Here is a 16,437-nt window from a genome sequence, read left to right on the forward strand (position 1 = left end):
GTGGGTTTATATACTCCATCATATCAGCACTAGAAGTTGAAGAGAATTTTTTTCTTATCTTTTGTATTGCTTGAGCCAGAGCACGTTGTACATTTCCAGAATTATGGATGAATTTTTTATTCTTCCAGTTTATTTGGTGGTCTTAGACACCACAATACTATTTCTTTGAGCATCTTTAGGAAGTGCATTGGCAGACTTTTGTATCTACAGGTGAAATTCTCTCCGAAGAGTCAATATAATTTGTTAGATCTGCTGTTTATATCAGAGCCAATGCATAACTTTGAATTAAATCTAGCCTTTTAAATGACACATTCTGTAAGGAGAATTCCCTATGGTTTTTGAATTACAAAAGAACCCTATCTGAAATTACATTTAGCTTGCATGAGTAGAAACTTTTCATCTAGTTTTCCCTGCAAAAGATTGCCAAGGTCATCCATGCACAGAAACATTATTGATGAGGTTGCTAATAGAGTTTTAATGTTCTGTAAAAAGTAATGTAGAAAAGGGTACTGAGAAATTGGGGTAAGCAAATGAAAAGCTTGATGCAAATTGTGTTTCATAATTTCTGAACTTCAGAGTACTGAGTACAGTTGAGTTCCAGTTCTAATCACAGAATCACAGAATGTTAGGGATTGGAAGGGACCTCGAAAGATCATCTAGTCCAATCCCCCCGCCGGAGCAGGACTACCTAGACCATATCACACAGGAACGCGTCCATGCGGGCCTTGAACGTCTCCAGAGAAGGAGACTCCACAACCTCTCTGGGCAGCCTGTTCCAGTGTTCGGTTACCCTCGAATGAAACCTTCTGGGAGCTTGTATTTCATACATTTTAATTTAAACAAAGGGTGAAACTTGGAAAGTAAAGTTACTTTCATTGAATAACTTTTTCAACAAAATATTTTTAGTTTTTAATTTTTTTATCTTTGATTATTCCTATATCTCAAGTATTGTGGAAGAGGGGAGGAGGTGATATAATTACTCTCACTATACAACAAAATTTAAACAACAAATAAAATGAATTTTCAACTGTAATTTGAAAACATTACTCAGAAAGGAGCTTAATTTCTAAAAAGACAAATAGTGGGAAAGAAAGTCTAATTTCTCTTTAGTATACGTTACATGTTTCACTTCATACTGTTGACATGGTGGTGTAGTACTGTTGAGTGAGTGCATGCATTCGTCTTGGAGAGCAGAGAAGATTAGACTCTTGGTAAAGAGCAGCTCGGTGTACTTGACCTTGAGTTACATGTTGCTTTTGAAAACAGATCAAGGTCTTGTTCACTGCAACCTTTAGCAATCATAGTAACTTGGGATTCACCCTATGCCTTTCACAAATACATGGAACTGGCCAAACATAACCTCTGACAACCTATGTAAGTCTTAAGTGTTACAATGTAACATGGCAAAAGCATCTCTTCTTTTGGGCTGTGTGATCCATCAGTTCCTTAATGATAAATATTTTAAGTAGGATAACATTCATTGTGGCAACCTAACACCCAATCTATGAAACTTACTGGTATCTATCAAACTAAAAAATTTTTTGCAGTTATCCATATTGTTTCAGACAATCAAGATCTATAGCTTACAAAGCTGATACTTGGCCTGTCTGGTTCTTTCCGTGATTTTAGATGTAAGGAATATCACAGGAATATTTTCATCTTACAAAGCATTGGTAAAAGAAAATTCTTGTACTCACAGAGTCAGAGAAACAGTCACTGGCCCAGTACTGTCCTCTAATAGCAAACTGAAAGGACAGAAGACTGTTTCCATGAGTTCTTTCATAGCCAGTCTTTTCCTGGTAACCAAAACAAAGTGTCTTTGTTATTAGTGTCGTATTTATCAGCTATCTCCAAATGAATCTTGTCATGTCTATAAATTCTATGAGTACCATATAGGCTATTCTTCCATAGATAACATATTCTGGAGATGAATATAAATATAAAGCTTGTAATGCATCCACAGCAGATTCACAGTTTATTTGTGGTACTCATGACGTGCATCTGTGTCTTGCTTGTTTTCTATGTACGTGCAAACACACACATGCATTCTTACTAGGAAAGGTCTTATCTTTGCTGTTATTCTGAAAATTACATTGTGCAGAACAAAATATGTAGAAATTAATGTGAATGTATGTAAACCAAAGTTCCAAGGCAAGCATCATTAACGTGCCTCTTTTGTAGGGTTTAGTGATCCAAAAGCCAAGCCAGTTCTATTGTTCTCTTAAAATCTACTTAGAAGATTATATGGCTCTTTGCTGCATCAATCCAAATTGTACTCAACTGAAAAGTGATATCCTGTCTATGCTTTTTCCTTTTCAAGTACTGCCGTTTCATTTGGTGTAGGGATTTGCATAACATGTAGTCAGTAGCTTCTACTTCACCTAAAATATGTCCTGTGCTAGTCTCTTGTGGTGTCCTCTTTTCAGGAAATGCTGCAGTTCCAACGGGAAACCAAATAAATGGATACTATAAACGATTAGCATTTTCCTATGCCATAATAATTGTTTTAATTTTTTTTTTTATTTGTGAGCATCTAATCCCCAAGTATTTACTGTAATGGGAAAAAAAAGGTGGTTTACAAGGATATGTGCTGTGGCCTGACAACTTTGATCCAGGAGCAAATCAACGGTTTAATTGCTCCACTGATTCTTGTTAATCTAGTTTTTTCTATGCTAATCTAAAGCTTGGTTCTTACCATAAGCTATGAAATTCTTCTTTGTGTTTTTGTGTTTTATATTCTATATTGTTTTGTGTTGTTTTTGTTTGGTTTGGGGTAGGTTTTTTGGTTGCCTATATTCTCTTTTTGTGGGAAAGGAATGGATTGTGGTCGTTTGACTTGTAGCATATCTGTATAGTCTTCAGACCCCACAAGTTTGTGGACTGAATAATTATAGGAGAAGAGAGAACAAAGCACAATGAAAAACAAAAGCACTTGCCCAATAAATGTGCAAGTGTGCTGGAAATTAATAAATATTGTTGGAACTTTTGCTCTTATTAAAAAAAAAACAAACACACAATTTTTATAGCTCTATGCCATCCCTTTATCACTCATCCTATGCCTGTAGATAAACACTCCTTCACTGTATGGATATTTTCCATGATGTAAAATTATCACAGAATCACAAAATGGTTCGGGTTGGAAGGGACCTCTGGAGATCATCTAGTCCAACCCCCTGCCAAAGCAGGTTCACCTAGACCACGTTGCACAGGTTCGCATCCAGGTGGGTTATGAATATCTCCAGAGAAGGAGACTCCACAACCTCCCTGGGCAGCCTGTTCCAGTGCTCTGTCACCCTCAAAGTAAAGAAGTTTTAACTCATATTATGTGTAGAACTGAGCAAACAATGGATTGTTTAGTTTAGTGGCTAAACCAAAGATTTGGAAGAAAGGTCAAAAAAATAACATTTATGGCTTTTTCATTAAATGCAATTTCTTTCTGGTCAACATTTTTCTTAAAATAAAATGTTTTCTTTTCCTTTTGGCTATCTTAGCTCTCTTCAAATTTTTCAATTTCATGCCATGTTGTGAGTTAGACTGCTGGGAAAAGACACGTATATAGTATTACATGCTATATGTAATAAACCATCATCCATGTTATCTTTCTACTTACTGGTGATCAAAGTACAACTTGAGGAATATGATCAGTCAAAAAGCTACATATTTTTACATGCAGTCCCATGCAGCCAACATATGCAATGAAATAAGAAGTAAAGAAAATTCTCATTTAATCTGAAATATCAGCTTAAAACATATCTTAAGCTGTTCATTAGGAGACATCGTTTTGCTTTATACTGCAACTCCCTAGAGGGAGGTTTGAATACTGTTCTTAGAAACATCCTTCTCCAAACTCAGTACTGATAGACTCAAACTCAGATTTTGTTAACCCTGTAATTTTGATGACAAAATTAGAAATGGGCAAGATAATATTTCGAATGTCCTCTTTTTTTCTTTGTTCAAAGTGGTTTCTAACACCTTTTTTGTAAAATTGCAGCTCAGCCCATAGAATTGAGAACATATTTTCCAATATGTTCTTCAATACATTTTTCTGATTAAATAGAATTTTTGTATTATATTTAAAGAATGTCTGGTAAAAATGAAACATCTAAGTTGCAACTTCTGTGTGAACCTCTTTTTGGTTATGGGGGTTGTTGACACTGAAGTTGTATTTTATGGTTAATATCTACCATATTTCTTGCTTTGATTTAGTTTTTTGCTGGTGTAGGAGTTTTGGTCAGAATGAGTGTGTACTCTGGAAAGTTGATTTTTAATGCCACAATTCTGAAGAAGAGTTTAGAATATTTAGTTTGAGTATGTTATGCTAATGCTAGTATGTTAATTCTGAGAGGGATTTTATTTTTACCTCTGCCAAAGGCTGCGGCAGAATCTCCGTCATTATCATAAATGTAACCTGGTCTCCCTAAAAATGACATATAAGCAAGTTCTTACTCCAAAAGCATAAAATTTACAGACACAAGACTCTGTTTTTGGACTTCATGCCATTTACATCTGTCGAGATACAAGTTTTCATTATCACTGTGTATGGATCACATGTTTTATTTTAGGCTAAGTTATTAAACGAATAATATTCTTAAATGCTGGTTTCTGGTATGCTTGAAGTACTATAAAGTAGTTTATTAAAAAAAAGAACAACTGTAATTAATATTAAGTGCTAAATATAAATGATAGAGTAACATAACATTGTCTTGATTAAAGGTGAAAGGAGGTAAAGGTGAGGGATATGATCAATCACAAAGCCATGGATTTTCAAATGTCATTCCCCTCTGTGGTGCTAATGTACCTCTTTCATATGGAGTGAAATAAGATGTGAAAATTGTTGTACCCTAATGGCTCTGCCATTAAATAATTCCTGTCATTATTTAAGCCACTGAATGACTTAAGGAAGTCACTTAATTTTCCAGTGCATCATTTCCAGTGCATGGGAGGGAATGGAAATGAGGGAGTCAGACTCTTCTCACAAGTGCCTACTGAGAAGACAGAAGGCAATGGGCACAAATTAAGAAAACAGAAAACACTTTTTTTTTACTGTGAGTGGTCAAACACAAGCACAGGTTGTCCAGAGAGGTTGTTGAATATACCCATCTGTGGGTGTATTCAAAACCCAACTGCACATGGTCCTGCACAGCCTGCTGTAGTAGAGGCTGATTGAGCAGGGGGTTGGACTAGATGATCTGGAGAGATCCCTGCCGATCTCAACTATTCTGTGATTCTGTGGTTTTCCAGAATTTAGGATAAGCCATATTAATGAATTTTTGGTAGTATTTTCAATCAAATTTTATCACATCATTTGGGAGAGGTGTGAAAACTGCCTTTATCATCACAAATGCTTCAGTCAATTTTTTCTCAGAAGTCCACTCCTTTGCTAAGGGCTCTTTGCCACATGGCTTCTCTGGAAAAACCAGCCATAGCTTTTCCTGTATTTAAGGCATTAATGGCAATGCTGTTGTCTGTGGATTCCCTGACACATAATCAGATTCAATTGATAGTGTAAAATTAAAAACCAAAATAAGACAGAGATCAGTTTGAAACCAGATTTTATTTATACCAGTGCTCAGGGTCACATGTATTTCAAAAGTGAAAATTTAAGTCAGATCCTGCAGGTAAGCAACCGTATCACTGAATTTTTTTTGAACTATCCATTCTAAACGTTTGAATTACATTTTAATGCTGTGTTGTTGCTCTATTTAATATTACCTTATGTACATGTTTAAAGTAAACCAAAAATGTAGTTCTCCTTTCCTATTTTGCTTCAACGAGAATGTAGTTTCTCAGTCTGCAAAATTCAGTAAGTACCTCTATTTGAGGAGATTAATACCCTGACAACAATAACTTCCCCTTCTGGAAATCTGAGCCTGCCCAAAGGTAAATATCAAGGTGTTCTGTCCAGACTGTGTTTAATAACATGTCACATTTTAGTCATGTTTGAAGGAAAAAATGAAATATATTACAATTAATAGAGTCAAAATATATTCTCTTACATGTCTTATTGCACAGCTTGGAACTTTAGACTGAAAAACAATCTTAGCTAATAGGAGTTCATCTTAAATGTTGCATTTGGGATTATCAGAACTGTTTCAATTAGTGCTAACTGAAATTATACACCCAATGCACTAACCTAAAAATCATTTATGTTAAGTTTCTTTATAGTCTGACAGTTCAGAGATGGCTGAATCTCAGCAGTCTTTGGCTTTGGCCCTAGTGCTTTATGTGCATGTTACTAAGTTACTCTCATTTTATTACACGATTTTCACTCACTTTCAGAGGTGATAAAAAATTGTTGTAAAACAGGTCCTCATATTAAATACCATAAGATGAATTTCTGGGCAGTTCACACACTCAGAGCAGAAGTTTCTCTAAACTCTTCAAAAAAAGTTTGTCTTATAAAGGCTTTAAAAGTTTATGCATTACACAAATGTTGTATAACACTGATTTTCTCAGTTTAAAGTGTTCTTATTTTCCAAATTATGTCCTTTAAGTATGACGAGAACAAAGCCTTTAGCCTGTTTACTTTTCAACAGCTCACAGAACCCTTTTCTATGGAACGTGCACAACAAATACACTGGGGAAACAGTAGTGTTGATGTTGAACTGAATATTCTTCCAGGCAAAACATCCTACACTGGAAGCTTTGGGCAAGGCCAATACAGTAGTCTAGACACACAGAATGCACTATTAAAAGAGTGAGACCAAATAACATCTGTTGGAAGCAGTAAATCACTGAAGTCATGGTGTATAATGGCTAAATAAATAAAAAAGAGCACCCTTTGACTTAATTACAATATTGATTTGAATGTCCTGTTGGTTTCAGTTGGAGAGAATCCCAGGGAATGCCCTGCGCTCACTGATTTTGTGTGTGGGAATGAGAATTGCATAGAGTCTCAGTTCGTCTGCGACTATAAACCAGATTGTGAAGACCTATCAGATGAAGCTGACTGCAGTAAGTAGCTCTTTGTGTATTAACGTAAACTCCAGTTAAAATTATAACTTTAACTTTTGTAGCATAGCTTAGGTGAATTCACACAGCTGCTCAGCAGATAATTACAAGCAGGTTACCTGGTCCCCCAATGCACAAGGTCTGACATTTTCAGATCTTCAGAGGCATTTGCTGCAAAAAGTACTTAAGTGTGATTTAGTTGCAAAAGTGCAACTTACTCAACCAAAGATTAAATACAAAAAACACCCAAAAAACAGCTTAAGGATTAAAAAAATATTTAAGGAATAAAATCCATAGGTTACAACACAAATTCACTGTGAGAAGAAATTTAAACTCATAAATTAAATTGAAAGCATGTTAAGGTGTTACTGCTGAATGAAAAAGCTAAGTAAGCAAATTAATGCACAATAACATTTAGACATGATTCTGCTATAAAAAGTGATTATTTAAAAACAAGCCTGTCTTTCCTTTCCGATTAATGTTGTCTGTGTGATGAGCTGTGTCTCTATGTGTGATCGTTGCTCTTCCCTCATCATCTGCTTCATTGCCGACTATGAAAATATTTCCTTGCTGTTACTCTATTACAGAACAGTTGGACAAAACCCAGTCTGTTTATATTTTTTCAGTCCTAATGAATACTAAGACAAAATTTTTATGTAGGTATTCTTTGCTAATGCTGTTTGACATGGAAGGGCACAGCTCAATTTTGAAAATCTGCATCAAGTTAACAGGCTTTCCAATTCTGACTTGAAACTCAAAAGCAGTAAAATTTTGTGCCTTTGCTCCTGCTCCATGTCTGTCTTTATTTACAATCACTGTCCAGATCAGACTTTTGGAATAGGAAGCTTAAGCAGTCCATATATAAAGTTCAGTAATAAGTCTAATTCTTAATCTTTGAGCTGGAGGGCCAAATTCTGCCACAATGCAGATATGATCAAAAGTAACCTTGGCAGATAAAGTAAATGCATCACATGCATCAATTCAATGCTCACATTGTGTTGAAGTCCAAGTACTCCATTGAAATCAACCAATAATTGGTGATCCCTTGAAAATCAAAGGCATTTTCTATTGCATGGGGTTACTAAATGCTTTGACTGGACAGGGTTACAAAAATAATGACCCTTTATTGGTTGATGTAAATTATATTGTTTTAGCCAGACAGCAGACTTATAACCTGGAATACAAGTGAAGAGGTCACTATAGCAGATTTAACTTGGAGTTTCTCCCTCTTTATTGTTTTCATAAAAGTAAATAACAGTTATGAAGTACTTATGCTGAAGCTGGTGTCTCTGTTTCCGGTTTTTACCTCCTGCAGTGCTTTGCATTCCAGTGAATTTTGAGAGTCATATTTATGGAAATGATTCTATGTTGAACAAAAACCTTAAAAGACTGGCTTTTTTTCAAGTAGATTCCAAGAAAAGTTTTTATTTTAAAAAGATATCCTGTATTTCTGGTATATAATATTCATTTTTTTCAGGAGTTAGATAAAGTGCGTGCAACAAAATACTCTGTAAACTCACCCTTGTAACATTTTACAGACCTAACAGAGACACAGTAAGTCTGAATTGCTGTCCAATGTAAACTGGTCTGTAAAGATATTCAGAAAACTTGAGGCACTTGATTTATTCTGTAAATATTGCTACAGGATATAGTAGCTTCACTGGAGGTGGAGGGGAGTGTCCTGTGTTGTCTGGAAGGACTGTGATATCATCAACTCACTTTTCTTAGTCAGATAGTAGGTGGAAACATTTCAGGCCATAAATGATCTTGAATCACAGTAAAGCAACACAGCCTTTGCTATACTGCAGAAAAGCTTTTCCAAGGGAAGAAAAAAATAATGATATTCACTTTCAATAAATAGAGTGAAATATCCTTTTATTGTAGATGGAAAGTCTGTAGTTGCATCAAAATGTTTTAATCGGTCTTTAGACAGATGACAGAACTGACAAAATATCAAGTCAACAATACAGGAGAGATGCTGTAATCTGGCATACAGAATACCCAGATAAGCCTCAGGTATAATATTTCCCTATCTGCTATATCATAGTTCCAACAAATGAGGTCTTACATTTGGATAAGCACACCTTTTCCCTAAGCATCTATATATTATAGATGGGAATAAACAACATTAATGGGCACATAATGCCTTCTAGATATAGAAGCCTCACTTTTTAATGAAAAGGGAACAGGAGCTGGTTAATCAGAAAAGAGAACAGAACAGGCACAGAGAAAGCCCTTCACAGTCTAACCTGCCCCATCACAAGTGGGTTTGGCCACATTAATCTACAATTTTCTCCTCAGAGCTCAAGTTTCGAGCTTATTTCACATTCTACTGTAGTTTTATACTGGTGTAACTCCAAAGAAGTAAATGGACCATAATCTACTCAGCAGCAATTTCTCTGTGCAGGTTTTACAACAGAATCCGGATGAAATTAATTGTATCCACGTAGGCTGGTGGACTTTTTTTTTTTTTTAAATAAACTCACAGAAATTACTTACTCTATGCTTCATTCAACCCAGTCAAACAATCTTGCAAAATTTTCACTCTCTTTCAGTAATGCGCTGGAAGAACTGAGGTGAAAAAAGCACACATGAAAGCAGTTTCAATTTCCATGAATTGCAGACAATTATACACCCAGATTTGATTAATAGCAAATCTTGATGTTGATGAACCAACTAGAGGAGTGTTTGAATTATAGAAATAAAATCAATTTTTCAGATAAATGGAACAATCCTCTTCTGGTGGCTTCTAAATAGGGTCTGTTTACCCATAAAATAAAAGGTATCCAGCAGGTGCAGATATGTCGGGTGACTCCTAGAATCCTGTAAATACTTTTCATAAATATTTATTAATAATTGCCTTCTGAACGCACTGTTGAGATATTACAGTAAAATTCCTGAAGTTAGGTAATCTATTATGAACGGTATAAATTCCAAATGCATTTGGACTTTGATCTTGTTAGAACTGCACAAGAAAATCGTACTTATTTTTTTGATTGATGGGTTCCCTTCTTTGCCATGACTGCATGTGAAGGTGTTTGGTGTTGCAGTTAGGCTTTATTAGGCTTATATGATGCTTGTAATGCAGTGTCAATGCGGATGCTCAGTGCATTTGTCTATTCCTTTCATGATTCCCAAAGGTCATACTGTGAATAGCACTAACACAAGCACAGAACAGTTGAGGTGGGAAAGCACCTCTGGCGATCATCTAGTTCAACCTCCTGCTCAAAACAGCGTCCACTGCAATAGGCTGCCCAGGGCTGTGCCAGTCAGGTTTTGAATATCTCCAAGAATGGAAACTCCACAACTCTGGGCAACTTGTGCCAGTGTTTGACTAGCCCAACAGTAAAAAACAAGATTTTTCTTAACCTTAAGAAGTGCTTCCTGTATTAGTGCCCATTGCCTCTTGTCCTGACACTGTGCACCACTAAGAAGAGTCTGGTTTTGTCTTCTTTACACCCTCCCAGCAAGTATTTATACACGCTGATAAAATCCCACTGAGCCTTCTCTTCTACAGGCTGAACAGTCCCAGCTCTCTCAGCCTCTCCTTATGAGAAATGCTTCAGTCCCTCACAGTACGGTAAGAGTACAGTACACTACAGAGCAGCGCAGATCCTTCTCCTAACATTCAGTGGGATATAGGTTATTCACTGGATCAAAATTATTCTTCTTTTAAGATATTTGTCCTATACATTTAACTAAGGTGACATATTTTTACAGAAGAGCAAATCCACAGGACCACAGTGCATGTGCAGATCTTGGTCATACAAAACAGGTTTATGATAATGATAAGTTATTTTTACAAAGAATGGCATCAGTTGTTCTTGTAGTATCAAAGTATAGAATAGAAAAAAAAAGCAAAACAGATTACTAAAAGGTAATTAATTCTATTCTTTTTATCTGTATCCTTTATACCTATACAATGATGCGTCAATAGCTGTATTTTATGTTGCAGAATACTAGATCAAGAAACACACTCCAAATCCTCAAATCCATTTGAGGTTCTGAAATAGTCACAGTCAGACCTGTTTCTAAAATGCATGACTGACTGCAATGTTTAATAGTTTGGAACTTTTTCCCAGAGTCCTCTCACAGCGGTAGTCCTTGCTCTCACTCAGCAATTGTGTAGCTACCTCTGCTTTATATCTAGGGAAAAGATCTTTAGAAGCCAAAGAAGAGTTTGTGATGCCATTTGATTTACCTCTGCCACAGCATTTATATAATTTTGTTAATTAATTTCTTTTCCAAAGTCACCTGAAATGTCAGAGGCACAATTAGAAATGGGAAATTTAACAAAGATCTCCTGAATTTAGTCAATGTCCTAATCACTAGAACTTCTCTAATCATAAAACTTCCTTCATGCATAACACTCACAAAGATGAGCCTACATATGTTCATGAAAAACACCACTGTGGAAGTGGAGTCTAGTTTTGCTAGCTAATTGGCTGGGAATTGTTCTGTCCGTTCATCTTGAATAAAAACTAAAATTGGTGAAGTCATCGGTTTGTCCTCAAGACTTACATCAGCATATATTTGTAATAAACTTTAAGGCTGTTTATACCTGCTTGTGAAGTGAAGGGTGAATTTTTTTTCCTTACTAACTACCACGTATTATTTATGCCAGTACATGGAACACAGAGAATCATACCATTAGCCAAAGAGAATCTTTTCCATTACCATGTACAGTATGTTCATTAGAGGCTTTTACATATATGAGCTGGGATGATAATTTACCTCTTGCTATATTTTCAGGTTACTACACAAGTATTCCTGGAAGCTGTAACTTTGAAACACAGGATCAAGAATGGACCACTGTATGTGGATTAACACAAGACCCTAGTGATGATTTTGACTGGAATATTAGCAACAGTGCTGCCACGGGACAAACGGGTCCTGATACTGACCATACACCAGGTATTGGCATGTGTCCTACATCACTTTTGGGAAAATAAAAAAAATGCCATTGATTAGTGCCAAGATAACAGAAAATCTCAGTGTGACCAGCTGAGTTTATTGTATATGCAGACAAATCATAGTGAGCAATTAGCACAGTTCACAAAGCAGTTCCAACAAGCCTTTAAAATATTCACTTTCATATTAAAATTACAATAGAGGGTACGTATCTCAAAGAAGCCATGCAAAAAATATATTAAATGTTTTAACATATTGAATATTGTCATTTATACTATCTAGTAATTTCTAGTTCTGTCTGAACACAAAACAAAACAGCCTGGTGTAGTAGCCTATTGCCAACCTTTTTAATCAGTGCTTCAGCAGCACTGTAATTTTATAGATTGCTGTTTTTAGAGTGGTCCTGATTATACCATTCTTTTATTCCACTTCATCTTGATGCATTTGTTTAGTAATTTCCTAGACAATGAGCTGCTAAATATAACTTGAAGATACTAATTAATCGTCACATCTGGGACACAACAGACCTCTTTCTAAAACAGTACAGCATGCCTGCACAAATGCAGTAGTCATCTTCAAGTCTGCAATGATATTAATTAAGGGTTTATTTGAAAACTTTTCAAGAACTACAGACATGAAATTTTAATACAATAAAAGAAGATATATTTGGCAACAATCATGGATCACTAAGATATTCCATTAGGTCTTGCTCAGAAATGCCGTGACAATGGATCCATGCACTGCTAAATGGCTGAAAACCTTTGGATAAACAAAGGTGCAAATAATAGTCCAGCCATCCATTTCTCTCAGGTCACCTGAGCACGAACTGTAGAGCTTATATTAAGCAGTACCTTGACTGAGACTATTCGATGACCTTGACTGTGCTGCAGTAAATCTCTGGAAAACCTTGTTGCATTGTAGGCATTTTTATAGGCAGCTCCATGAAAGTACCAGCTTTGTGTTTCCAATATCACCTTGCACCTGGCCAAAACAACATTAGGACATCTTGCTAACCTCTAGCTAACTCATGTTTTTCTAAGAACCCAGCTTAATCTGTTATCTTTCCCTCTACCAATCCCCAGCTCTGCATTTTTCTCACCAATTACTAGTATTCTGTTCATTCCTTATAGAAGACACTGGATTCAAATGAAATATCTGCATGAAACCTTGTTTGTCAGGCCTGAATACTCGTGGTATCTGAAAGTGTAACTGCAGTCTGAATAGAAGACATTGGACCGATACTTGTAGAACATGGTCATCGCACTAATAGGAATGAAAAAAAAGTGGAGGCATTCAATGTGTTTTTTGTCTCAGTTTTTAATAATACTGATAGACCTTGGGCTGCCCAGTTCCCTGAGTTGGAGGATCACAAGTGTGGGAACAGTGACTTTCCATTTGTGGACACTGAAATTGTAAGGGACCAGCTAAATGTCCACAAGTCCATGGGGCCTGATGAGATTCATCCCAGAGTACTGAAGGAGCTAGCTGATGTTATGGCAGGACCCCTCTCGATCATCTACCAAAGGTCTTGTGAGCCTGGGGAGATGCCTTCTGACTGGAAGTTAGCCACTGTTATTCCCATCTACAAAAAGGGCATGAGGGAAGACCCAGGGAACTACAGCCCTGTTAGTCTAACCTCAGTTCCTGGAAAAATTATGGAAAAGATTATACTGTGTATTATTGAAAGGCATTTAAAGAATATGCAGTCATCAGGCACAGTCAGCATGGATTCACAAAGGGAAAGTCCTGTTTAACTAGTTTCATCTCTTATGATAAGGTCACCCGTGTAGTGGATGAAGGCAAGGCAGCAGATAGATAGAGTTTTTCTGGATTTTAGTAAGGCTTTGCATAGTGTCCCTCACAGCAACCTTCTGGACAAGTTGTCCAGCTGTGGGCTGAGCGGGTTCACAGTGCGCTGGGTGAACTGGCTGAAGGACAGAACTCGAAGGGTTGTAGTGAATGGGGCTACATCTGGCTGGGGGCCAGTAACCATCTACAATAATACTCTTGCCCTTGTCAACATTTTGAATAATCTACTTTTCCTGGAGTGTGGTACCATCCTAATGGATTCTTGAAAAACATGCAATCATACATCGGTCCTTAAAGAATGGCTGAGGAGCAGTGAGTGTGTGGATGCATATGAAATGCTTAAGCTTCCTACCTAAGATCTTGGTTTCGCTTACCTCCCTGACATTGCCTTGCCAGAAATCTTAGTATAGAAGTGTTTCCCTAGAAGACCCTACAAAATGGTGCTGATAAACTACTATCAGAATGCCTATTGATAGGAGAATGAAATGTATTGAAAGGCAATTACAGTTATCTGTATTATGTAGACAGCAAGTTATAATTATATATTGTATTATATAAATATAAAATCATATAATATATTCTATGGATTATATAATATAATAAATCTTGATGGAATATTAATTTCCATCATAAATGTACCAATCTCTATTTGAGAAGTGTTTAGCTTCCCTTTCCAGAAGTTTTAATGGTTAGAAACCCTATTTTAATTTCCAGCTAATCAGCAAAGAATAGTATTCAATGTAGAAGTACCACAATCTCTACTGTTTTTCTCTTGAATTTGTAAGCAGCATGATCTCCAGGTTTAGATTCTTTTTTGGTGTTTTAAGTTTCCAAAATCAACAGAGACATCTTATCAGCGAGTGGCTGTAACCGTTTCTGTCCTACTCATTTATCCTTCCTTTTCCTTTAGAGGATTCTGCATCTGCTGCAGGAACTGCTCACCTGACCATGAGAGAACTTCTTATCTGCCACACATCACAGTTTTTCATTTTAGAGAAAGCAGACATCTATACTAGTTTGTGTTCCTATTGCAGGCTGTAAATGTGGAAGTACGTTCCTCTTGGAAAGGGACAGAACAGACAGGTAGAAGTACAAACTATTGCAGCTGCCCCAGGCAAGCTGTTCCTTGCAAATCAGTAGTCTGACTTGCTTTCTTGCTGTTCCTTTGATGCAGTGTGATGACAAAACAACCAGTAGCCCTTGGGTCTTCAAGGAGATTTTGTGAGCTTTTCTATTTCAGTTTCTCTCATTTAATTGGTTCTTTGCTTCTGTGAAATTACCCAGCAATTGTAAGAAAAACAAAATTAATAAAAAATGAATCAAAAAGAAAACAAAATTAGAGCAAATGTGTTTGCAAAATTACCCAGATTTGTAATTTACTTGTAAATTAACTGGGCAAGAAATATTCACATTAACTATAGAGAAATCACTTGTCAGAATTGCCAGCAGCCTAGATACTGCCGACCTGTAATGTCCAGAAGTATTTATCAGCCCATTCCCAACCCAAATTCAGTTCCTTCTTGTTCCAAACTCATTTCCCCTAGTTACTAAGCATATAAATTCATTGTACAGAGCATGCATGCCATGTGATTTTATACCAACTTTGTATTAAGTATATTGACACAACTTTGTGTGGAAGAATCTCATATTGGTTTAAATGTGTCTTCTATTGCTTCATCTAGCACAACTTAAACTGACATTACAAGTTTCAGATGTATATAAATGTTCGTTAAAAAAAAATTTGCATCAGTTTAACAAAATTAACTTATTGCATTGGTACAGTCTCTGGGAGAAGATAAGCCCTGTGATTTGAAAACAAAGACTTTTAGTGATAAATAACAACTATGTTTCACCTGTTTAACATTCTGCAATCTGACCAGTGCGTAGTTTATGCAGTCTCAGATTTAAAAATATTCCTTTCCATACATTTCCTTCTCAAATCATTATTTTCTTGCTCAAAACCAGGACACTTTCAACCTTCTGCCACTGCATCCATGATCTATTTAAATATTCAGAGGACGTAGCTGATCAAGTGCAGAACATTTCAACCTCAAAAACTTCAGCCAAATGCAAACCAAACTGTTTAACTTTTGTGATATATCATATACCATTTTGCTATATATCTTATATCATGTACCAAGGAGCCAGGCACCTTGGTCTTCCAGTTTGCTGGTCAGTATGCAACTATATAGGACCATTCTATTTATGAAGAATATAGTATATCCATGTCATTATAATCTTTGAAATAGTTTTTTCTCTCCAGAGAAAATTTAAATGTTTCTTGAAAAAGCTTGAAGCATAACATGATACCCAGATAACCTCACCTGAAAACATCATCTCAAATAAGATTGTGTCAAAGACAGCAAGAGAAACTAAGAACATTTCCTTGATAGGCATCACAATTTACAAATAGTCCATATTCCAGGTTTCCTCTGACTGAGATCCATACCTAATAATTCTCACTCTCAACAAACGATCATTTGCAGATCTGCGAGAATGGCGTGTTGGATAGCAGTTAGAAAGCCCATTACATAGCTTCACTTTATGAATGAAAGGCCTAAAATTACAATTGATTTTAGGTAGAAAGAACTGCAGCTCACTTCAGATGGGAAATAATTTTTGATATTTTCACCCAAATCCAAGTGGGTCTGGCTCTTGAAGTAACACAGCAATGAGCAACTTTCTGGTTTTCTTTCTTAAAATCTGTATTTGCCACCTTACTAATTAGAAGTGTTAGGTTGTATCTCATATTGATCTTACACCTGA

The 16,437-nt window shown here is 36.2% G+C and overlaps 1 protein-coding gene across 1 annotated transcript in view; it reads left to right on the forward strand.

The window, feature by feature from the left end:
• Positions 1-16,437, forward strand: part of MALRD1 (MAM and LDL receptor class A domain containing 1) — a 302,374-nt gene that overhangs the window by 190,454 nt on the left and 95,483 nt on the right. The window contains 2 exon segments of the mRNA XM_068405612.1: positions 6,826-6,954; positions 11,704-11,865. Coding sequence (XP_068261713.1) covers positions 6,826-6,954; positions 11,704-11,865 — 291 coding nt within the window.

Source organism: Nyctibius grandis, chromosome 7 (genome assembly GCF_013368605.1).
Source record: "Nyctibius grandis isolate bNycGra1 chromosome 7, bNycGra1.pri, whole genome shotgun sequence".
Lineage (NCBI taxonomy): Eukaryota > Metazoa > Chordata > Aves > Nyctibiiformes > Nyctibiidae > Nyctibius > Nyctibius grandis.